This window comes from Mytilus trossulus, chromosome 2 (genome assembly GCF_036588685.1).
Source record: "Mytilus trossulus isolate FHL-02 chromosome 2, PNRI_Mtr1.1.1.hap1, whole genome shotgun sequence".
NCBI lineage: Eukaryota > Metazoa > Mollusca > Bivalvia > Mytilida > Mytilidae > Mytilus > Mytilus trossulus.
This window is the reverse complement of record NC_086374.1, coordinates 29,457,496-29,483,952: the sequence shown is the minus strand read 5'-3', so window position 1 is coordinate 29,483,952 and position 26,457 is coordinate 29,457,496. Positions and strand designations below refer to the sequence as shown.

Genomic DNA, 26,457 nt, shown 5'->3' with positions numbered 1-26,457 from the left:
ATAACTCTAATTAAAAACAAAATTGCTATTTCACAATATTTTGCAATAAGATATTTCTTGCCATTGCGCAATACTGTGCAATTGAAAAGACTTGCTATTGCACAAAACTTAATATGATAATTTAGATCCTCATTTGGACTAACTTGAAAACTGGGCCCATAATCAAAAATCTAAGTACATGTTTGGATTCAGCATATCAAAGAACCCCAAGATTTCAATTTTTGTTAAAATCAAACTAAGTTTAATATTGGACCCTTTGCACTTTTATGTAGACCAATTTGAAAACAAGACCAAAAATGAGGAATCTACATACACAGTTAGATTTGGCATATCAAAGAACCCCATTTATTCAATTTTTGATGAAATCAAACAAAGTTTTATTTTGGACCCCGGATTTGGACCAACTTGAAAACTAGGCCGATAATCAAGAATCTAAGTACATTTTTAGATCCAGCATATCAAAGAACCCAACCGATTAATTTTTTGTCAAAATCAAACGAAGTTTAATTTTGGACCCTTTGGACCTTAATGTAGACCAATTTGAAAACGGGACCAAAAGTTAAAAATCTACATACACAGTTAGATTCGGCATATCAAAGAACCCCAATTATTCAATTTTTTATGAAATCAAACAAAGTTTAATTTTGGACCTTTTGGGCCCCTTATTCCTAAACTGTTGGGACCAAAACTCCCAAAATCATTACCAACCTTCCTTTTATGGTTATTAACCTTGTGTTTAAATTTCATAGATTTCTATTAACTTATACTAAAGTTATGGTGCGAAAACCAAGAAAATGTATTTTGGGTCCCTTTTTGGCCCCTAATTCCTAAACTGTTGGGACCTAAACTCCCAAAATCAATACCAACCTTCCTTTTGTGGTCATAAACATTGTGTTTAAATTTCATTATTTTCTATTTACTTAAACTAAAGTTATTGTGCGAAAACCAAGAATAATGCTTATTTGGGCCCTTTTTTGGCCCCTAATTCCTACATTGTTGAAACCAAAACTCCCAAAATCAATCCCAACCTTTCTTTTGTGGTCATAAACCTTGTGTCAAAATTTCATAGATTTCTTTTAACTTAAACTAAAGTTATAGTGCGAAAACCAAGAAAATGCTTATTTGGGCCCTTTTTGGCCCCTAATTCCTAAAATGTTGGGACCAAAACTCCCAAAATCAATACCAACCTTCCTTTTGTGGTCATAAACCTTGTGATAAAATTTTATAGATTTATATTCACTTTTACTAAAGTTAGAGTGCGAAAACTAAAAGTATTCGGACGACGACGACGACGACGACGAAGACGACGATGCCAACGTGATAGCAATATACGACGAAAATTTTTTCAAAATTTGCGGTCGTATAAAAATGAGGAATCTACATACACAGTTAGATTTGGCATATCAAAGAACCCCATTTATTCAATTTTTGATGAAATCAAACAAAGTTTAATTTTGGACCCCGATTTGGACCAACTTGAAAACTGGGCCGATAATCAAGAATCTAAGTACATTTTTAGATTCAGCATATCAAAGAACCCAACCGATTAATTTTTTGTCAAAATCAAACGAAGTTTAATTTTGGACCCTTTGGACCTTAATGTAGACCAATTTGAAAACGGGACCAAAAGTTAAAAATCTACATACACAGTTAGATTCGGCATATCAAAGAACCCCAATTATTCAATTTTGATGAAATCAAACAAAGTTTAATTTTGGACCCTTTGGGCCCCTTATTCCTAAACTGTTGGGACCAAAACTCCCAAAATCATTACCAACCTTCCTTTTATGGTCATAAACCTTGTGTTTAAATTTCATAGATTTCTATTTACTTATACTAAAGTTATGGTGCGAAAACCAAGAAAAATGCTTATTTGGGTCCCTTTTTGGCCCCTAATTCCTAAACTGTTGGGACCTAAACTCCCAAAATCAATACCAACCTTCCTTTTGTGGTCATAAACATTGTTTTTAATTTCATTATTTTCTATTTACTTAAACTAAAGTTATTGTGCGAAAACCAAGAATAATGCTTATTTGGGCCCTTTTTTGGCCCCTAATTCCTACACTATTGAAACCAAAACTCCAAAATTAATCCCAACCTTTCTTTTGTGGTCATAAACCTTGTGTCAAAATTTCATAGATTTCTATTAACTTAAGCTAAAGTTATAGAGCGAAAACCAAGAAAATGCTTATTTGGGCCCTTTTTGGCCCCTAATTCCTAAAATGTTGGGACCAAAACTCCCAAAATCAATACCAACCTTCCTTTTGTGGTCATAAACCTTGTGATAAAATTTTATAGATTTATATTCACTTTTACTAAAGTTAGAGTGCGAAAACTAAAAGTATTCGGACGACGACGACGACGACAACGACGACGACGACGCAGACGACGACGCCAACGTGATAGCAATATACGACGAAAATTTTTTCAAAATTTGCGGTCGTATAAAAATTGTCAAGCGCAGCTGGATACATCCCTAAATAGTTTGGGCAAAAATGGACACACATTTGCATTTGATACAGGTCTCAATTTGGATTCTAATATGATGTCCTTATTACGCTTTGTTAACAAAGCCGTGTTCTAATGAGCACAAAAAATATGTTTGACACATGCGCACGGACTTACTGTTTATATTTACGTTATTTCCATCGTTATCCTTTTAAATATTTTACATTTAAGCAACTTACATAAACTTTTATTATATATTTTTATCAAACAAAAAATATTTGCCCTGCTCGTAGTTTTTAAACTTATCAAATATGAAATGTAATATACAGACTTCTCGGGGAGGACACGGGAACAGCCAAACATTTTTACAGTATTTTCGTACGCTTCGACTTATAAATATTTTGTATTTGTCATATTAGAATCGAAATAATTCCTTCATGTCATGCTCTATGCTCATTTTAACATGGGTAGGCATTATATTTGACCACATTTTACACCTCGCTAACGCTCAGTGTAAAATATCGACAAATATAATGCCTACCCATGTTAAAATGAGCATAGAGCATGACATTAAGGAATTATTTCTTAATTATTATTATTAATAAATATTTGACACATAACAGGTTTCTGACACAGAATAACTGTAGCCAAAGACCTTGAATTATTCAAGTGATTTGATTTTTTATATTTAAATTTTGCCTTTCAGTAATACACTATGCTATTGCCAACTCCCCCCCTCACCCCCTTTTTTTTTTTGCAAAATAAAAGAATACTTCAAAAAAAATATGAATTTTTAAGTTCTGAAATCTTGACATACATAATCATGGCTAAACTATAATTAACTTTATCAGCATTTAAAAAAAAAAGTAACTTCTAAAAAAAAATGACATCAGTACTACATTTCTTTATACATAATTTTAAAGCAGTGAAAGGGAGGTAATTCAAAATATTGTGGTTGAATTACTTCCCTTACACTGCTTTTAAATCATTGTGGATTCATTTATTTTCATGGGTACCAATTTTGTAGGATTGAGGAAAACTAACATGTTCGTGGATATTTGATTTAGTGGTTTTGCAGAGGTCTGCATACAAGCCATAGGAAAATTTGTCATTCATTGAAAATTTAATTTCATGGTTCAACTGCTCCAACAAAATCCACAAAAATTGGTATCCAACGAATAATAAAGAATCTACAGTATGTATTGTACTTAAGTAATTGTCCATTAACCAGGACACCAATGGTTTCCCCCTTTTTTGCCTCTAATACATGAATGGTTTGAGCCATAACCCCCTCCCCCTTCCAAGCAAATCCAAAATGCTTATTTGGCCCCTAATTCAAACACTGTTGGGAACATAATCCCCAAAATCAATCCAAACCTTCCTTTTGTGGTCTTAAACTTTGTGTTTAAATTTCATCAATTTCTATTTACTTATACCAAAGTTACTGTGCAAAACCCACATGTCTTTGGATGAGGACAAAGACAACATGATACCAATCGGACCAAAAAATCATAAAAACTACCAAAAAAAATTAAGAATAAAAAAAGGATTTACCAGGTTTGTATTCCTGTGTGCTTTTATCTCCAATCAATGGTGTGTCTTCTTCTGCTGTTATTTTATGATGATAGATTTCTGTAACTTCCCCATTTAGTAAGCCAGCCATTGTCTGAGCCTTTGACTTTGGCCATTGTAAGTAGAGAACATCATAGACAGTACCAATGACCATAACTGTCATAAACAGTGACACTATCACTCTGTAATATTTCATAATAGGATCATTTACATTTAAACTTTTGGTTCTTACTGTCCAAGGAACAGTTTCAAAGAGCATAAACTAAGTTTAAAGTGGTGAACAAACTAAAAAAGAAACTAGTAATGTACATGTATGATACCAACTTCTGACACAAAACACAGCTCTGAAATAACTTTCCCCAGGTTTCCATTTTCTAATTCTTTTAAAAAAGCTTAAAACTTGAGCTTCAATTCCCAAAAGGGACTTAACATAGTATAAATGGGACATCGAAGAAAAAAATTATAGAGGGTTGATATCTTACTCAAATAAAAGCAAGGATAAAAAAATAGGTATGAGATTTATATTATATTTTTTATATCCACTTATATTTTTTGTCTATCTGATGAGTTAAGCCTTTTTCAACTGATTTTTATAGTTCGTTCTTATATATGTTGTACTGTTATACCACTGTCCCCGGTTAGGGGGAGGGTTGGAATCCCACTAACATGTTTAACCCTGCCACATTATTTATGTATGTGCCTGTTCCAAGTCAGGAGCCTGTAATTCAGTGGTTGTCGTTTGTTTATGTGTTACATATTTGTTTTTCGTTCATTTTTTTACATAAATAAGGCCGTAAGTTTTATCGTTTGAATTGTTTTTCATTGTCTTATTGGGGCCTTTTATAGCTGACTATGCGGTATGGGATTTGCTCATTGTTGAAGGACGTACGGTGACCTATAGTTGTTAATGTTTGTGTCATTTTGGTCTTTTGTGGATAGTTGTCTCATTGGCAATAATACCACATCTTCTTTTTTATATGAGAGGCCACTTTTTTGGTTCCTTGAATTTGAAATTCCAAAAGTATTATAAATCTACTAAATAGCATCCTTCGCAAAATATTCATAAGACATTAGTATGTATTTATATTTTGAATTTTTGTCTTACATGTTTGTGATAGAGCCTCACACTTCTTACATGTTTGTGATAGAGCCTCACACTTCTTACATGTTTGTGATAGAGCCTCACATTTCTTACATGTTTGTGATAGAGCCTCACACTTCTTACATGTTTGTGATAGAGCCTCACACTTCTTCCATGTTTGTGATAGAGCCTCACACTTCTTACAGGTTTGTGATAGAGCCTCACACTTCTTACATTTTGTGCAAAACAGCTTCAGTTTAATATCATGTCATTTATATTTAGATAAGAGCAACTGCCTTACCCAAAAATATATTTCCTACAAAATGCATTTTACTTAGATGTTTATCACTATAAAATATCTTTTGGTAAAAGCTTTTTGCTCATATATATTTTAACCAAAAGCTGTGTGCAAAATGGCCATTTTTGTCTAAATATGTTAATTTCAAAATGTTTATAACAATGTCATTGTGACATTAAAAAGGACCATTATGCAACTTCAGGATGTACTTACTAGGTGAAAGACAAAAAATCCAGAACTAAAAACTGATACTATAAGTCGGAAGAGCATTAGTTCAGGAACAAAATAAGCTATAAATAAGCCAGGAGTCTGAACATCTGACATTAATTTCTTAAACCCTTTTTCCAGGTTGTATAATACTTACATCACAACAGTCGCTCTGGTATCGAACTCTCTGTCTGGATCCTGGCACTGCACTGTTGCAGCCAGCATAGTATTATTGGGAATTTTTGACAGCACTAAAATAATTAATAAACTTTTGAGAGTAGGCTTTAAACCACATGTTGTTTATATGTAGGCGAAAAAGATTTTAGTGACTTCCCAGCAGTTTTTTTCTGTTTACTTTTAAGTGTGATTCTTTCCTGTTATGATTTTAGATAAATATTTAAATAAATTGTCAAACTAATATGTGAAAACTAAGCAAAAGTTTCAAAGTCAATTGACCGTGACTGAGGGGGTAAGGACTAAATATTCTAGATGGAACTGAGATATGTAAATGCTTTTACAACTGCATATTGATACCATTGACATACCTCTAAGGGTTTCCTATAAACTGACCTTACACAAAATAGTGCATCAAAACTATGCAAAAGTTTCAAAATCAATTGACCATGACTGACAGGGATGGGTCAAATAATCACCAAGGTAATGAGATGTGTCAATGCTAATACAACTGCATACCAAATATCAATGACCTACCACTAGTGGTTTACAATAAACTAGACCTAATTACAAACAAATACATTATTGATGCTGCTGCTGCCACCAGATAAAGAACATGTGACTATAAAAATATTTCAAAGCTGACCTTAATAACTTTGTGACCTAAGAGAGTAAGTACCCTTTTGGAGCCCAATATCTTAACTTTGTGATATTTGTTGCTGTGTAATGACAGAAATTGAATCACAAACATGATTATAACCCAATCTATTATCAATTTCAATATATTATAACATCATTTAATTAATATTCAGTGTGTTAAACAAACAATCTTGAAAATAGGTTTTCATCGACATCACATTAAAATTAAAGACTTGTGTAATTAACAGCAATCATTCTTTAAGATAATTATACCCAGAAGTGAGTGTAGATTTTGATAACCTTTGATCACAATTCATCCAGGATATCTCATTTTGCTCACTTTTGATATGCATTAAACTTCAAACAGTACAAATTTTCTTGTATTTTCTTTGAGGCTACACTTCCAATTAAAACTCTTTTTGCAAAATTATGTCTTTCTTTAGAATAAACCTCAGCTGAATTGGTCAATGAAAGTAAGATGCAAGTTTTAAAATTATTTTTTGGTGTGTTTTTAATGCCACTTTTAAGCACCACTTTTTGGCTATTTAATGGTGGCCAGTTTTTATTTGTGGAGGAAGCCTGAGTGCCCGGAAAAAACCACCAAACTTCGGAAAACTGACAATCTTAGTTAATTAAGATTGGAGTTGAGTGCACCCACATGAATTGGGTTTGAACTCACAACCTCAGCTATTGATTACAGTAGTAACAACTTAGACCACTCAACCACGGCAGCCCCTTCAGGCTTTAAAAGATCATATATACCTGTGTTCAACAATATTAGCGTGTCATTCTCAGAACATCCATCAGGAACACACACACCTAACCTTAACATGTACTGACTAACAGCAGCTAGCTGAAATTAAACATAAAACTATAGTGTTATCAATTATCATCACATCTTTTTAGCCAGTTCTGAATAAATCATTTAAAGAGACAAATTTTCTATTTGATAAATATTTTTCAATTCATTGAAGTAATATCTTCACAGAAAGGTGTAGAATATATAATTTTAAGTTTAACTTTGTAATTTCATACTGGAGTTTTATCAGTACTCTTCCTTCCTGAGGAAATAAATTGAAATGTGTGGGAGTCTACTTTGATATCAATACACAACTTCACAAAATTTTACACAGGCATTGCATGCTGATGAAAAACTTTATAAACAATTCTTTTCAACTTCTTAAGTTTTTAGCATACATGTGATGGACTGTAAAACTCAGATCAGGAGATTTGGAAATTTTGGTCAGGAGATTAGGACTCAAAACAGGAGGTTTTTTTATCAACATAAATTTTGTCATAAATGTAACCGTGTGATGTAGAAATTGTGTTTTTTCTTCAAATTTCCATCAAATAGACCACTTTCGAGTTCATCCGTCACCGGCAAAAACTCGTCAATTATGCACGCCTTTATGACGTCATTTACCAGATAGAGGGGCTCACCTGTATCCCTGCACTATTTACGTTCATCAAGCGTCTTAGTGATCGTCTTTGTGCAGGATAAACTAGAAAGAATGGTTGCTCTGTAGGTACTTACTGACAATTCCCTAATGACAGCAGCGTTGATTGTCAATTTTGAGAATTCAATTTGCCGAATAATTCATACAATATAGAATTATAGTTTTCCAACCACTCGCTCAACAATGGAAGGGAAGTGACGACGCCCCTAAACACACAAATGATGGTGATAAAGGCGCGTATAATTGACGAGTTTTTTCCGGTGACGGATGAACTCGAAAGTGGTCTATTGTAATATGTTTATAGTACCCTTATAACCTTTCAATTTGAATGAAAATAAAATATGAAGAAGAATCTGTTTCTTGTTTTGTTTTGTTTTAAATAATTGAGTGTTCACTGCTTGCAAATAAATCATTATATTTATTTACAAAAAAAAATGTATCTTATAAATAGTAACATTTCATAAATTTTGATACCATCTTAAAATCCAGTGATCACATAGACCTGTGGCTCGATCACATAAACAGAATATTTCTAGATTCACTTGGTATTGTTCAAATCAAATTTGGTTGAATTCAATTCATGTGGTTTCAAAAGGGATTTTTTTTTTAATTAAGGTGGTACCCAACACTTTCACTTAAATTAATTTGGCTCGTTTAATTTTCATAAAATTTTGTCAAAGTATTTACTTTGACACTTTAACAAAAATATAAAATCTTTAAAAAATTTGAACCAACCGTTTTGTCAGAAAAATTACACTGGTTATATAGCAATTTGACAAACACGAATTTTTATAATTGGGAAGCTTAATATTCCTTTTACAACACAACATAAAACGTTTAGCTGACTTTACAGCGTTATCTCTCTGTAGTGTTAGGTACCACCTTAAGAAGGGCAGATGCTAAGTGATGAAAATAGTTGGCCTGTTGGGCTACAAAAAAAAAGTTAATACTGATCTTTTGTTCCAACTTAGAACTTACTGGATTAGGAATGACTTTGGCAGGAATTGGTATTCCAACCAAACAATATTCCCCATCAAAAGGTGCAATTACTGTATCTTTTGTCAGATTACTATGTATAGCAAGACATTCTTCATAATCACCTAGCCATGTGATATCACCATCAAGAAAATCAGCAGGAGGTTTGGCTGCTGCATCTATCACTGTAAAATAAAGTCATGTGATTACCATGTGATATCACCATTGAGGAAGTCAGCAAGAGGTTTGGCTGCTGCATCTATCATGTAATATAATTTATGGGATTACCATGTGATATCACCATCAACGAAATCAGCAGGAGGTTTGGCTGCTGCATCTATCACTGTAAAATAAAATCATGTGATTACCATGTGAAATTACCACCATGGAAATCAGCAAAAGGCTTGGCTGCTGCATCTATCACTGTAAAATAAAGTCATGTGATTACCATATGATATCACCATCAACGAAATCAGCAGGAGGTTTGGCTGCTGCATCTATCACTGTAAAATAAAATCATGTGATTACCATGTGATATTACCACCATGGAAATCAGCAAAAGGCTTGGCTGCTGCATCTATCACTGTAAAATAAAGTCATGTGATTACCATGTGATATCACCATCAACGAAATCAGCAGGAGGTTTGGCTGCTGCATCTATCACTGTAAAATAAAATCATGTGATTACCATTAGATATTACCACCATGGAAATCAGCAAAAGGCTTGGCTGCTGCAACTATCACTGTAAAATAATTTATGGGATTACCATGTGATATCACCTTCAAAGATATCAGCAGGAAGTTTGGCTAATGCATCTATCACTGTAAAATAAAGTCATATGATAACCATGTGATACATTGTAGTACCATCAAGGAAATCAGCAGGAGGTTTGGCTGCTGCATCTATCACTGTGAAATAATTCATGTGATTACCATGTGGTATCACCTTCAAGGAAATCAGCAAGAGGCTTGGCTGCTGCATCTATCACTGTAAAATAATTCATATGATTACCATGTGATATCACCATCAAGGAAATCATCATGATGATAGTTGAGAAAAGCAATGTCACTGCAATTTCAGAGTTTGATATCATGTCTATCATTTGCCATATATACATTTTATTGAAACATTGAAAATACTTTGGATCTCATCCTGATTAAGTGACAAAATATTTCTGTGCATTCATAAAAAAAAGGATTTTTCTGCATTGAATAACGGAGATTATAAATTATATTGTTATTTTTAACATATTTGAAAAGTTATATGAAAAAAGTCTGATCCGTATTTAGGCAGGACTCAACATTAAAGTATGCGTTGCTGTGTTTTATACTGAATTGATTTAGAATAAATGTGCTGTTTTATATTTTAGGCTATAGTAAAGGATCTGCTGAATAACCTCTCAAGCCAATAATAAAACACTTCATTTTTTCACTTTGTTATGGTTCTTTGTGGTATAAATCAAACTGTGTTTGATTATATTTAACTGAATAACAGAATTGATTAAAAAGTTGTTATAATATGCTGTAAGACCAGTTCCAGGTCAGGTATAGGTATATAAAAGAGGAATGTTAATTAACATATCACAACACAAGAGACTTATATTATAAATTTAGTTCAAAGTTGTTATTTCTTCTCATACATGCATGTCATATGCATATCTTCTAACTCAACCTTTTGGTCTTTGGTTTATACATGTTATAATTGACTCATAATTAACTTATTTTTTTTTTTTTTTGTAATCTAAAAATTATCACAAATTAATATTCATAAAACATAACAATCATTTATGGCATTCAAAATTGTTTAGCTCTTCTAGACCAGTATAGCTATCTTAAACCAATATAGGTGTGTAATATACAAATGTACTATATAATCTATTTGTGACATTACTTTTAAAATGTATTCAAGATAAGGTAAAGCATACATGTACAAAGGTGACTAAAAAAATCTATATGCTAGACAGGGTGAATAACTAGGATCTTTTAATTTAAATCTTATATTGAAAAAGGTTCAAATGCAGGTATACAAACTACGAAAATAACTCAATATAAACAGTACATATGGTGTGTAAACATGAAATCTTTGAATATATCCAGGTTTTTTTTTCAAATATTTGGTTTTTTTTAATATCAAAGCATGTATAGAATTTATGACATAAAATTGAGTTGATTATTTCAATCTATTGACGACTTAAAAAGATGATAGGACTAAAATTTTAAACTACTGACTGAGTGCTTAGTTCACAATCATTTGCAATGATTCATCTCTAATGGTACATCTCTTAATATGAATGATAAACTAGAGGCTTCAAAGAGCCTGTGTTGCTCACCTTGGTCAATGTGCATATTACATGGTATTAAACAAAGGACACAGATGGATTCATGAAAAAATTGTGTTTTGGTGATGGTGATGTGTTTGTAGATCTTACTTTACTGAACATTCTTGCTTCTTACAGTTTTCTCTATCTATAATAAACTTGGTCTTTTAGATACAGAGGAAAATTTACAAAAAAAAACAAATAAAGTTGAGAATGGAAATGGGGAATGTGTCAAAGAGACAACAACCCGATCATAGAAAAAACAACAGCAGAAGGTCACCAACAGGTCTTCAATGTAGCGAGAAATTCACGCAACTGGAGAGACCTTCAGCTGGCCCCTTAACAAATATAAACTAGTTCAGTGATAATGAATGCCGTAATAATTTCCAAATTGTACACAAGAAACCAAAATTAAAATAATACAAGACTAACAAAGGGCAGAGGCTCCTGACTTCAAATGAACTGACTTGATTTCATCATATGAACATCAGGCATAATCCTTCCCATTAGGGGTTTAGTAACAAACCATCATAACATATATGAGAAGAACATAATCCGTATCATGCCAACAACTGATCTTTGAATAAATGTGTTTAGTTCCCATGCAAAGACCCTATAAGTAAATTAATATTAACGCAAAAATATGCAATCTTTAATGACTTGACAATAGTACAGTAACTATATCCCTTCTTAATAAGTCAATTTAAAGGTTTTGTTAGTTTCTGAGGTGAATACTGACACCTTTGTGCTTTATAAGGAATATTTCCATAAAAAATTGGATGTCAAATACCTGAACGTATAAGAAGAAGTCTGCATGTTTAGCTATAATTACGAATGATATCCTTATACCGATGATAAAATTTAGTAAATGTTTTGACTACTTTGTGATATCGAAAACCCTGGTGTAATAATTTTTCAGTAAGACATAAATTTCTCTCGTTAAAATCTAAACCAATCTACATTTTACCCCCTGTGTTCTATTTTTATCCATGGCAGCCATCTTGATTGGTTTGCTGGGTCATCGCACACATTTTTTAAACTAGATATCTTAATAATGATTGTGGCTAAGTTTGGTTAAATTTAACTCAGTAGTTTCAGAAAAAAGATTTTTGTAATAGATAACTTAAATTTACGAAAAAGTTGGTAAAATATTACAAAAAAGGGCAATGACTCCTTAAGGGGTCAACTGACCATTTAGGTCATGTTAACTTATTTGTAAATCTTACTTTGCTGAACATTATTGCTGTCAGGGGCGGATCCAGGATTTTGGAATAGGGGGGCGCAAAGATATATATTCGCCGAGGGGAGCAAGGCGAAATTTTTTTTTAGGTTAAATTATTGAAATATTCTTCTAACATTGTCTTAAGGGGTGCAATGTAGGTGTTTCGAAATAATTGTGAGGGGAAAGTTAGCAAGAAATTTAAGTTTCAAGCAGATGCCGCCTTAAGCCATCATGAAAACAATCAAAGATCACTAGTGACTGACTGACCGATACATGTAGACCTCTGAAGGACAGATGTAAAATATTATATCCCTGTTCCGCGAAGAACCTCCTAGTTATGATGTGTAGGTCTCCTACAAATTAGAAAAATGTACAACACCCTAACTTACACACTAAGAGGTTCATATTGCATATATGAGTTTATAAAGTTACAGTTATAAAGCTGCAGCCCCAAAAACAGAAGCTGAAGAGCATGCAAGCATTTTATTTTGATTCTGTGTCCACATGCAAACCAATCTACAATCCAGACACCAGCACTTGTTGTAAACTTATCAAACTTATAGCAATATCATGTAATAACTGAACTAATAATTGAAAGACATGGTGCCAATACAGTGGTAGTTTTGACATAAAGAAATACAGGAACATGACAAAAATGACAATTACCCTTGTTTTGCACATCGTTAATGTGTTTTAGCCAATTGTACTTAGTTTCAATAATTCAAAATGAAACCGGTTAAATTAACATTTACTACCAGCTCTGACAAACTTGGTTAAGACGATGGAAATGTGAAGAGTAGACAGATAGACAAGTGGAACAATGGACGCAAAGTGAGACGAGACAGATCACAACAGCATACTTGCTAGTATAAGATTTTGCAAACGAAAGTTTCTACTTTTCCCCTTGATTTGTTAAAAATTTGTTTAATTTCTGAGGTCGTGCCAGCCTTTATATATACTGTGTTCGCCACAAACCACTAAATTAGGAATGAGCTGCATTTACAAAGTTATGTTTATTTTTTGGGTATCCCATGCATGTAATATGGTTCATAATTCAGCCATTTTTTTAGGTTGCAAGTACGCAATATATATTATATAGACACAGAGATCAAAATTATAAACTAACCTTTAGCCTTGAAACAGTTATTTTATCTTTCACGAAGGATATTAAGAAAGTATCTCAACCGGACTGTTTTCTTGGCCGTGCCATGATGAAATTGTGAAAGTTAGTGAGGGATGTTTTGGAACTTTGATTATCAAAGAAATTGATTATAAAAAACCACTTATACAATGTTTCAATTGTTTTTACTTTTTAATCTGCAAATAACCTACTACATTTGCCATGAAACACAGCTCTGCGTTTGACACCTTCCTTTGAAGTTAGAATATTTATAGAAGTTATGTAAGTCGTAGGTCACAGTTGATTAGTAACCACGTAGATTCTGTTAAACTGACTGTTTTATATGCTTTGAATGTAAAAAAAGATGGAATGGTCTGTTCTGATACTTAAATTAGTTAAAGACAACCCATGCTTTGCAAATTTTAGAGGGGGGGCGCACACCTGCCACGCCCCCACCTAAATCCACCCCTGGCTGTTTACAGTTTATCTTTATCCTATAATATTATTCAAGATAATAACCAAAAAACATCAAAATTTCCTTAAAATTACCAATTCAGGGACAGCAACCCAACAACCGATTGTATGATTAATTTGAAAATTTCAGGGCAGATAGATCTTGACCTGATAAACAATTTCACTCTGTCAGATTTGCTGTAAATGCTTTGGTTTCAGAGTTATAGTCCAAAATTTTACCCCTATGTTCTATTTTTTAGCCATGGCTGCCATCTTGGTGGCGGAGTCACAGGACACATTTTTTTAAACTAGATACCCTAGTGATGATTGTGGCCAAGTTTGGTTAACTTTGGCCCAGCAGTTTCAGAGGAAAAGATTTTTGTACAAGTTAACAATGACGGACGACAACAACGGACGACAAGTGATGGTGAGCTAAAAAGAAAAAGAAAACTTTATTATTTTAAAAGCTGCCAAGAGTGGACAAAATTTTGGAAAAAATGCACAAATGTGGCTCAGTTAATATATGTTTTTGACCATGTCTTTAACTGTATGGTTAAATTCTTCCTTATTAAAATGCTACACAATATCTAACAGAGTTGAATCATTATGCCAAGTTTTATAGCTAAACTCAGTGAGGTTTTCAAGTTAGACAGTAGTAACAATTTGTGTACAATCCACAATATTAGTTAAGTAAAACTAAATTCTATCATGATTGATTGATTGATTGTTGGTGTTTTAACATGTGATACATATGAGCTATTTGAAAGTGGTCAGTTTCAATTGGTGGAGGAAACCAGAGTGCCAGCAGAAAACCAGTGACCAACTTTCGTGACTTTAAATGTACCTTTTTTGTTCAGTGTGTGTCACACAACTTTAACTAGTGGTTAATATTCTTGCTTAATTTTGTGACAGAATACCTAAAAGTTTAAAATTGTCCACATATTTCTAAATTCAAAGTTAAAAGTTGCTTACTTACATCTGAGTTAAGAAAGAAGTAATTTCTACTGAATATCAAATCTGATTTTTAGAAGTTTCACAACTGTAAAGTAGTACATGTACATGTATTCTATAATTGTTTGCTTATTTGATATACCTAGTGGGTATTTGAACATTTTCAAGAAGAAAAACAGACAGCAAGTTGTCTACAAGAATTAAATAAACTACACATTATCAAACATAATTGATGTTACATGTTGATGGGGTCATGGTCAGATGAACCAAGTCAAACAAACATGTACTCCTTACAATCATTCAATACACTAAATATAGTTGACTTGTTAGCTTTTAGTATCTAATAAACAGACAAAATTTCAAAATGGTTATAATTTTTTATTGGGGCCTGACAATGCGGTCATGGTACGATAAATTCTGTTAGACTGACATGTACAGTTTATTATTATTCTGTTCACAAAATATAGCTGATCTATTATTTATGGTAATCTAAAAAAGATGAAAACACAAAAACTTAACATTGACCAATAAACAGTTAAAATGAGGTTAAGCTTACATGAAACTTAAAAGAGGTTTCAGATACCGGTACATTATTCTTTTTTTATAGTTTTTTTTTACTTTGAACTTACTGAGCTGTGAGTATTCTCAGATCTGTACTTTGTGTCTTTTTTAATGGCCATTCAATATTTTCCAGGTTTAAAAAGACAATTGAAGAAAAAATATTCAGATGTGAAATAATCAAATTATAGCAAATCTCTGATCTCTTCAAATACAACATTTTAGAAAGAAATATTTGGATATTTCATTTTATCAACCTTAAATTAAAGCTGCAAATTGAAGTAGTTCATAATACGTCTTATCGCTTTATTCAAGCATGAATAGAGTGACAGTTTATTTGTATATAAGCAAGGTAAATGCACTACAAGTAAAAGGACTTTTAAATTTATAAATAACCTTAAAGGTCATATTATCATATTGTAGGACATTAGAATATGTTCCATAAGCATTTAATAAAATTTAGGTAATCATTTAATAAATTCTCCCTCGCTATCTTTCAGAAATGAAAGAAAAACATTAATAATTAAGATAAAGTATTATCTGTCAGATGAGATTTCCATGTCTTTAACATGTTAAACAATATTTTGTAATAAAAAAGAGGTCAGCAGTAGTCATTATAACTGAGTTGGCAACATATTGAATTCAACTTCTGTAATAACAGAAATTACTGTCAATTTTCCTTACAATGACCCTCTAGCATAATACTATAAGATGAACACTACATTAAGTATATAAAATAATTCAATTCAAAAATCTTTTTCTGATCAACTCTATTTTGGAAGGCCACTAACATACAATTACTTTAAATGTACTTATTTTAGCGGTTTATTTATTTTCACAAATTTGGCATAAGGAATTCATAAAAATAAATACACGCCAATTGAAATGCAGATTTTGTGTATATAAAACCATTGAATACATACCAATAGAATTAATAACTGTATATGCATGTTTTTTTGTTGGACTTAGATAACCTCAATTAACATGAAACTTAAAACAACACCAGTTATTTTTTTCACAAATTTAAGTAAGGATAAAAGGACAAAAGGTGAAAAATAATAGCTCCAGTTAAATACTGACAGTTATATTTGACAAATGAAAACTTAATTAATGAAGACTTTAAGAATTAAAAGTTTGTAATTCATGTTCTGATATTGTTGGAAAATACTTTGAATGCATCAACCATGAAAAAAAACGCAAAAAATTACATATATACAGTATATGGTTACTAAATATTGTTCAGTCTTAAGTTTTCTGTGTTGTGTATTGTATGGTGTTGTTACCCCTTTGCCTTAGGTTGTTTTTCTTGTTTGTCCATGATGTTGTAAGTTTGTTAATAGTCATTTTCAAGACAACAGACAAAAACTTGCACTTTTTTTCTTATAGCTATGTTGTCAATGTTGGCCGGCAGGGTCATCTGATACATTTTTAAAGTAGATAAACCGATGACCGTTGTTGCCAAGGGTGATTAAATTTAGGCCAATAGGTTTACATGTTTTAGAGAAGATTTTCGTAAAAGATAATGGATGAAGACTTTACTGGACATCAGACAAATGATGCCATGTGATAAAAAAAAGCTGACTTGCGGTATGGGCTATGCTCATTGTTGAAGGCAGTGACATATAGTTGTTTGTTAATTTCTGTGTCATTTAAGTCTCTTGTGGAGAGTTGTCTCATTGGCAATCATACCACATCTTCTTTTTTATATTGGCCCTGTGCAGGTTATATGAAAAAAGAATTAAGATGGGTCAATACCTAAAGCACCTGTTGTCTTAACTTTGCATCATAGTTTACCAAAACATGCCTTTACTTATAACAAAAGACCCAACATTAAGGGCATTTCAATACAGATTACTCCATAGAATTTTGGGAACAAATACTTTACTTATGAAATGTAAATATAGTGAAACAGAATTGTGCACATTTTGTACAGAAACAAAAGAAACATATATACATCTCTTTTTTTAATGTAAATATGTTCGATCATTCTGGCTTAATTTTTTCCAAAAGTTGGAAGAGGTATGTAAAATAAAATTTCAGCCACTTTTATCAAGTATAATCTTGGGTGTAAAATATCATGTATTTAAAGATATTATTAATACATGTATTCTCATATTGAAGAGATATGTTTACTTATGTAGAGTAAGATTTACAGTACGTACCATCTGTTGCTGAAGCAATTGAATGGCTTAGGTACTATTATAGAATTGAAATGGTCTCTACAAGTTTGTGCTCGACCAATAAAGCAATAAAAATTAAACAAAAATGGTTAAATATTCATAATATTATTAAGAAATAGAGCTCAATGAAGATGTATTCTGTAGTTTATTATTAACCTAGTATTCAATTATTGGTAACAATTATGGTTAACCATATATTTTAAGTCTACTTGTTGTTTTATATACATCTTTTTTATAGCAATACACTTACCAAAACTTGATTACAAATTATCAAACACAATACCAATAACGCAAATAGACGGGAAGGTGTAGGGTGCGAAAGTGAAAAGGGGGAACATGAATGGGCACGAACAAGATTGGGCGCAAACGTGATTGGGTGTGAACAGACCTGGATTCGGTAGTAAAACAGTATATTGACAGAAAAAATGATGAAAAAGCAAAAAAGGCTTCTTAAAAAACAGAGAATGAAAATAATTTCCACTGTTTGTGAAGTATTAAAAAATTGCGACTTGTGACCAGTGTAGGGGGTACTTTTCAATCTTGATTGTTTTTATTCCTCAAAGGAAAGAGTCAAAACAAAAAATTAGAAAAGCCTACCCAGACATCATACTTATGTCATAGGAAATTTTAGTGTCTTACTTCTTTCTGCCCAATTCTGCCCTTCAAGTAGAGCTTTAAATACCGCCTCTGTCTCATTCATGCATAACTTGGACAACACAGGAACGACGGGTGGGGATATCGTCACATTACTTTCAACCAATTTAGATCTTCCAATAGTTTCTATGGCAGTAGAAAAATCAAATGATTGATCCAATACTTTTACGGCATTGCCTATTGTATTTGGTGATGTTCTGAAGTGATTCACGATCTCCGGTAACTGGTTAACATGTATAAGAATATCTTGGTAATTGTCAAAGCCTGATACCAATAATACATGAATTGTTATGTATGTCATAAGTGTCCACGACATTTTCATCATTCTTCATCGAATCATTAAATAAGTAAATAACAAGGGAAATAATCGAAAATAAAAAAAGACCGGGTAAAAAGTAAAAACTGAAAATGACGGGTTACACTAATGTCCTGACAATGTCCTGACAATGACCTGACAATGTCCTGACAGAAATGTAAATGCTTAATACTTTTTTATTATTGGAAGGATTTACTTGAAATTTGGAATCAAGCAAGATGAGAACTTATATTTAGTAAATAAAATTTAAAAAAAATAAAAAAATATTTTTAAGTTAGAAAACTTGACCTGACCAACTTGACTTTGAAACTACTAATGTCCTGACCGATATGAAACGGCTAAAAAATGTTATATTATTGACAGGATAGACTTCAAATTCGATACCAAGGAAGATTAATACATTTGATACAAAAATATAAGAAAAAGTAAGAAAAAAATATTTTCAAGAGTTAGAAAACTTGACCTGACCAACTACGTACTCCCGTGACTAATGTCCTGACCGATGTAAAATGCTAATAACTTTTTTGTTATTTGAAGGTTCGACTTCAAATTTGATGTCAAGGAAGATTCTAACATTGAATACAGAGATATAAGAAAAAATATTTAAAAAACTAATTTTAAGTGTTAGAAAACTTGACCTGACCAGCTACGTCTTTCCCATGACTAAAATGTCCTAACCAATGTAGAAAATGCATACAACTTTTTTATTCTTTAATGTATGGATTTCAAATTTAATGTCAAGGTAGATTATAATACTTAATTTATTGATGCAAGAAAAAGATTAAAAAAGATAATTTAAAGAGTTAAAAAAGTTGACCTGACCAACGTTGACTCTGCTCTGGCTAATGTCCTGACCGATGCAGAAAACTTTTTATTATTAAAAAAAATGACTCAAGTTCCTTACCAAGGAAGATGATAGCAATAAGTATAGGAATTTATGAGAGAGAAACTAAAACGCTGGAAAAAAAATTATTTTTTATATTTTATAAATGTTAGAAAACTTGACCTGACCAACTTGATATTTGTCATGATAAATGTCCCGACCGTTATAAAGATATCAATAACCTTTTTGTTATTTATTGGGATATTACCAAGTTAGGTATCAGGGAAGATTACAACACTTACTATAAGCATCTAAAAAAATATTTTAAAATTGACCTCACCAATGTTTACATTGTCTTGCAATGTTCTGACTGATGAAGAAAAGACAAATATTATAAAACTGTTTTTTCTCTATCTAAAGACAGAATATACTTATATTTTTTTCTATTTAAACATAGTAAAGAAAGAACTTGGATGCACTTTTTATTATTCGTAATATATGTGTATAAGAAATGCAAAAGACAGTGACATAATAAAATTATATTTGTGTGTGATTCTAACATAATTTTACTTTGAATGCTTGTAAAAACAATATATCGAAATCAAAAGAAGCCCATTTCCTGTTCTTAATTATCATGTTTATGTTATTTGACATGTTTAATCCCTCATTAACTAAACAACAAAAAATGAGTGAAATAAATAAGAAAAATATAGTTAAGTAAACACTCCAATTTGTGTTAATTTTAATCAATGTATGTGTGAATAAATTTTTAATATTGAACGGACATTCATCATGATATATTTAAAGATCAAGTTTTCTTACATTTAAAAAAATAACAAACATTTTTTTTCTAAACTTTTATTATGAATATTATAATTTCCCTTGGTAAGGATCTATAATTAAGTTAATTCTTTCAATAACAAAAAAGCAATTAACATTTTCTACATTGATCAGGACATTAGTCAGTGCAGAGTCGACGTTGGTCAGGTCAAGTTTTCTAACACTTAAAATTAGTTTTTTAAATATTTTTTCTTATATCTATGTATTCAATGTTAGCATCTTCCTTGACATCAAATTTGAAATCGAACCTTCAAAGAACAAAAAAGTTATTAGCATTTTACATCGGTCAGGACATTAGTCACGGGGGTATGTAATTCGTCAGGTCAAGTTTTATAACTCTTGAAAATATTTATTTTCTTATTTTTTCTTATATTTTTGTATCAAATGTATTAATCTTCCTTGGTATCGAATTTGAAGTCTATCCTGTAAATGATAAAACATTTTTTAGCCGTTTCATATCGGTCAGGACATTAGTAGTTTCAAAGTCAAGTTGGTCAGGTCAAGTTTTCAAACTCTTAAAAATATTTTTTTATTTTTTTTAAATTTTATTTATTAAATATAAGTTCTCATCTTGCTTGATTCCAAATTTCAAGTAAATCCTTCCAATAATAAAAAAGTATTAAGCATTTACATTTCTGTCAGGACATTGTCAGGTCATTGTCAGGACATTGTCAGGACATTAGTGTAACCCGAAAATGACGGTGAATATTTCCGCAAAATAGCCAATATGTTCAACCAAATTTTGCAATTTTCATAGCTTTCTTGGTATTTTATCTTTAGTTTAACTTCATATAAACCAAGTATATCCTGAGTTGTACATGTATCACATTTCTACATGCCAATTTTCAACCCAACTTCAAAATCTTCTAAGAAAGAATTGCCTTCTGGAAATTAACTCAACGGTTAACCTAAAATAACCCCTGGCTTTCTGGAAATCTTAAATTAGTATACTATGGAGCGCATTCATCCTGAATTTTTAATGCAAACTCCTAGACAAGTGAATTTTTGCTCAAAATGGTCTAACTTGATATATTTCTCTTGAACTCACCAAAAGTTTCCGCTGATTTCTGTGCCTTTCTGCAAAGGAGTAGGTCCAGTAAGACCCCTTTTTGGCCCCAAAATACAGCAGTTTCATAAAACCATAAAACTGTTTAAATGTAAACTTTTAGTTATTTATTGGACAGTAAAATGTTTCTGCTACATACATATGGGTTGTTTTTGACAATACAATGCACATGTATCGGGTACTAGCACCATTAAGTCATGCTAAAGTAAGTTACTGAAATCTTCACAATTTTAGCATTTTAGTTAAATTTTAGACGGTTTTCGTGTAAAACGAAAGTGGCCGCATTCGTGTTCATCCTTAATATTGAAATGTAAGTTGTATTTTATGATAATACATAATATATATAAAGGTTGAGGATGAACACGGATGCAGCCACTTTCATTTTTGACAAAAAACATCTGAATAGTGACATTTTTTGGCATATTTGGTAGAGTTTTCATATTTCAGCTTGAATCGGTGCGTTTTTTATGACTAAATCAGTTAAAATCTTTCACATAAACTGATTAATTCAAATAAAATAGACACTTAAGTGTTTAAAAAGTGGTCAATATCTTTCGTCAGATGAACCTAAAATGTGAGGCCAAAAGCGGCCCTTACCGTACCTACTCCTTTGTTGGTTATAGTTATAGACAATAGACAATAGATAATAACATAAGAGATAGAATCGATTTGAAAACGGCAACATGTACAGGAACAGATGCCAATGTTAATGAACATGGACAATTGTTTTGTTATTAACCCTTATATGGAATTATTCCCCTTGAAAAATTGTACATCATTTTAGAAAAATTGTATTTCGAGAACCAGAAGTCGTAGAGACTTGGGACCTTCACCAAGAATCATTAATCCATGTGACCTTTAATATGCACCTAAGGTCAAAGGTCACCGAGTGCCAAAAAAAGTTACGCTGCAATTTTAAGTTTACGAAATAGGAAAACGATAAGACTTTGCTGCATACATACCGCGTATAAAATGTTCCTCTCGGCGAGCTCTACATTTTATATGATCTGTCCAAAAATGTCTGACTGTCTGTTCAAAAGTTACAACGGGATGATTCTTAAAAGTATAGCATTTTGTGTATATCTTTTTAAAGGTAGCATATATCAACCTTCTATAAACTGCAAAGATGATCAGTAATTCAAGACCTTCAATTTGAGGTCAATGTCAGGTCATGATGAAATTTCACCTTGACCTTCACATTACACTATGACCTTGACCTTATGATGCTTAAAAGATCAAGTGGTACTGAGGTGAATGGTGGTAGTCCCATGTCTCTTCGACTTCCGGTTCTTAAGTTTGGTATTGCGTCATATATTTGATGATTAATTGTGACCTTGGTGAACTTTGAAATTGTCCCAATTCTTTTTCTATAATGTTGTCTTTCAACTGTAGATCATTTATCATTTAACAGATTTGAGATATCTATTGTCGTTTTAGAGATAATGCAGTTTGAAGTTTTGCGAGCCTAGGCATGTATATGTGAATCAACAAGAGCTATAAACCACTTAAAATGTTTAAGATATTGAAGTGGTTAACATAGTTATATCATATGTTTGACCAAATACCAATAACATTACATGGAAAAAAACCACAAAAAATTCAATTTGAAATTTTCAAGTTTTGCATTGACTTTGTAAGTTTCATAACTTCTAGATATATAGTTGATATTGCATCATTATTTGCACTTTGTCAAATGGGGTCATCTGATATATCAAATTGAAGGTCTTAATAAACTCTATTTAAAAATGAAAATTTTAAACCCCCTTTTCATCCCAGGGGGACGGATGGGGTCATTTAGTGCAAACATTCAAATTTCTCAGATGGTAAGGTTGTCGCATATCAAATGAAAGAACATAAAGCGTACATTTCAAATTTCAAATTGACGTCTCCCAAAAATGGGTTGGATGGGGTTATTGAGTGAAAACATAAATTTTCTTTTAAGATAGGGTTGTTGTATATCAAATGAAAGGTAATGATGTGTACATTTGAAATATCGAATTCCCGACCTATTAAAATTAGTTGGATAGGGTTATTAAGTGCAAAATCAAACTTTTTAGAACATAGCGTTGTCGCATATCAAATGAAAGCTCATCTACTCTATGTTACATATATCATACTTCCGATCTAAAAAATGTAGGCGGATGAGGTCATTAAGTGTTAAAAGCGAAAATTTTGAGAAGGTATGCTTGTCGTATATCAAACGAAAGGTCGTACAAAGTACATTATGAAAACATCACTTTTACAGGAAAGACCTTTCAATTGTTTTACAAACAATTGAGATACTAGTTTGTTTTTTTTTTTTGTTTTTTTTTTTTTTGCAGATCGACAATTTATTTTGTACACTGTACCCCCAACTACATATCAGCCCGACATATTCTATAACACAAATATATACGGCAACAGTAACATGCTCGTTAATTGTAGTAGACGAAGGATTGATCTCAAAATCAATAGTACAAGAAATGCAAAAGGTTGAAACGAAACCGTGATGTACAAAATGCAGTGAATCGCTCAGTAAAAGAGAGAGAGATACTAGAACACAATAACTAAGAATCACAAATTTATTTTATATAGAATACCGCTTAGAACATTAGTAAATTGTTATGTATGGAATACGGAAAGCAAATCAAAATCGAGAAGGTTATTGCCTTCATGTGTTTATTGCCGGTGATAACACAGCAGACCCTGATGGTGGGACCCACCATTGTCGGCATCTGGATCAACAAAATACCAAGCAAATACACGGATGGAAATACAGTAAAAATGTGGCAGTCTACGTCACCATCATTTTGGATATTCTCTAATCTCACCATTACAAGTAATAATGAGCACGAAAGCGTATAATCAGTTAAAAGACCAAACAGAGAGGATTCTAATTTAATATTAAACATAGCAGAATAATATATTTTGTTATTTATTTATGTAAAAAAGGAGATGAGGTATGAATGTCAATGAGATAACTCTCCACAAGAGACCGAAATAACACAGAAATTAACAGTTACTATTCTTCACCGTACGGCCTTCAACAATTAACAAAGCCCATACTGCATAGTCATCTAAAAAGGCTTCGAAATGACAATGTAAAACAATTCAAATGAGAAAACTAACGGCCTTATTTATGTAAAAATTGAACAAAAAACAAATATGCAACACACAAACGACAACCACTGAATTACAGGCTCCTGACTTGGGACAGGCACATACATACAGAATGTGGCTGGGTTAAACATGTTAGCGGGATCCTAACCCTCCCCTAACCTGGCATAGTGGTATAACTGTACAACATAAGAACAAACTATAAAACTCAGTTGAAACACTTTTTTATTAACCAGAAAAGCATATATTTCTATTTTTTCAAATTCACTTTCTTAATCTGACGTTCCCTCCAACTATCCAAAGATTCTTTTTCTTTAGTATGTATTTCAGGGACTGTCAACTGTGGTCTTGAAATATTTGATATGACTAAGGAGGGAATAACTTCACCTGGTAAACTAACATGGTTTGAGTTGGCTGTCAACATTATATTCATACTTATTCTCACACCCTTCGCTGCTTTGTTGCGTCTCCGTTTTCTGTTACCAGACAACAATTATCAGCGTCTTTTTCAAATTTAGCATAATATGTATGTATGCCTATGCTGGACTGTTTTTCTTTTGCCTCTTTTGTTTCGCCTCCTTTTCTCTGAATGCCACGATTACGATTCGGTTTATTTCTAGCGGAAGGTAAGTCATCGTTGTTGAACTCAACATTATCATGAGTGGTGTTGAACTTTGATCTATACAGGGCTTGTTCAATGTTGTTTGACAAGTTCTTTCTTCAGCGGAGAGATGTCTGCTCTAATTTTTATTATTTCGTGGTATAACTGCTGTGTTTCTTATAACACTTGATACAGATACAGAAGGTGATCGCGGCTCAGATTGAATCTCGTCGAATAACAATTTGGATTTATTGTTATAAAATTAAACTAGATAAAGATAAACTTAGATATGAAGAATTGCTAATAACGAGGGGCTTAGATAGGAAGAATTGCTAATAACGAGGGTCTTAGATAGAAAGAATTGCTAATAACGAGGGGCTTAGATAGGAAGAATTGCTAATAACGAGGGGCTTAGATAGAAAGAATTGCTAATAACGAGGGGCTTAGATAGGAAGAATTGCTAATAACGAGGGGCTTAGATAGAAAGAATTGCTAATAACGAGGGGCTTAGATAGGAAGAATTGCTAATAACGAGGGGCTTAGATAGAAAGAATTGAGAATAACGAGGTGCTTTAGATAGAAAGAGCTTAGAATAACCAGATGTTTAAAGTAAAGGAAGAATTGAGATTAATGGCATGATAATTTATATAGAAGAGGGGAAAACAATAAAACTCCGAAACGTTTTTCTTGATTTATCTTAATCGCGCAGGAACGCTTTAACCTGATTATATTTGTAAAGCCAAGGATGTATAAATAACAGGTTGTAGAGTCGTTTAGAGCTATATATATAAGACATAAAAGGGCCTATCTAAAGAAAAGGTGTCCTCCATGTTGGTTGGGCTGGTATGCCGTATTGTAGATGTATATAGACAAAAGAACGTTTAAAATTGAAACAAATTTAAACAAAAATCAATCTGATTAAAACCAACCCCGTCTAAACACTTGCGTTTCAGGCTGAACAAAGTACTCGGGTTTGGATAGTAAACCCCACATTGACAGAAACAAGTGCCTTTGTAAACAGAGTTTGAATATACACACGTATTTCTTAAATCCACAAAAGCAAACTACTATCACTAAACCCAAACAGTGACAAATATTATAACATGGCGCCAATTACTGTTTTTCAGGGGTATCATTTGCGCCAAATTTTGTTTTCAAGATGTATCAATTGCGCCAATATTCGGAACTCATTTGCGTCAATTTACCTTAACATATATCTACTATAAATATTAATGATTAATAGTTATTCTTATTTTTGGCTTAAAAAGTATCATATGTTCGGAGATATCTTTTAAGTTCACCATGAAGATGAGCATCTGGAGAGAAATGACTTGGAATGCATTATACAGTCCATGTACACAGAGAGAAGAAAACTTATTACTTGCTGAATATTTAATACAAGATATAC

At 32.1% G+C, this 26,457-nt stretch overlaps 1 protein-coding gene across 2 annotated transcripts in view; it reads right to left on the bottom strand.

The window, feature by feature from the left end:
* Positions 1-18,683, bottom strand: part of LOC134706941 (nose resistant to fluoxetine protein 6-like) — a 42,514-nt gene extending 23,831 nt beyond the window's left edge. For both annotated transcript variants that reach the window (XM_063566323.1, XM_063566324.1), the window contains exons 1-5: positions 18,293-18,683; positions 8,855-9,036; positions 7,182-7,272; positions 5,764-5,857; positions 4,003-4,202 (exon numbers count right to left, since the gene is read on the bottom strand). In XM_063566323.1, coding sequence (XP_063422393.1) covers positions 4,003-4,202; positions 5,764-5,857; positions 7,182-7,272; positions 8,855-9,036; positions 18,293-18,632 — 907 coding nt within the window. In that variant the 5' untranslated portion in view covers positions 18,633-18,683. The remainder of the gene's footprint in view (positions 1-4,002; positions 4,203-5,763; positions 5,858-7,181; positions 7,273-8,854; positions 9,037-18,292) is intronic.
* Between the last annotated feature and the right edge of the window lie 7,774 nt (positions 18,684-26,457).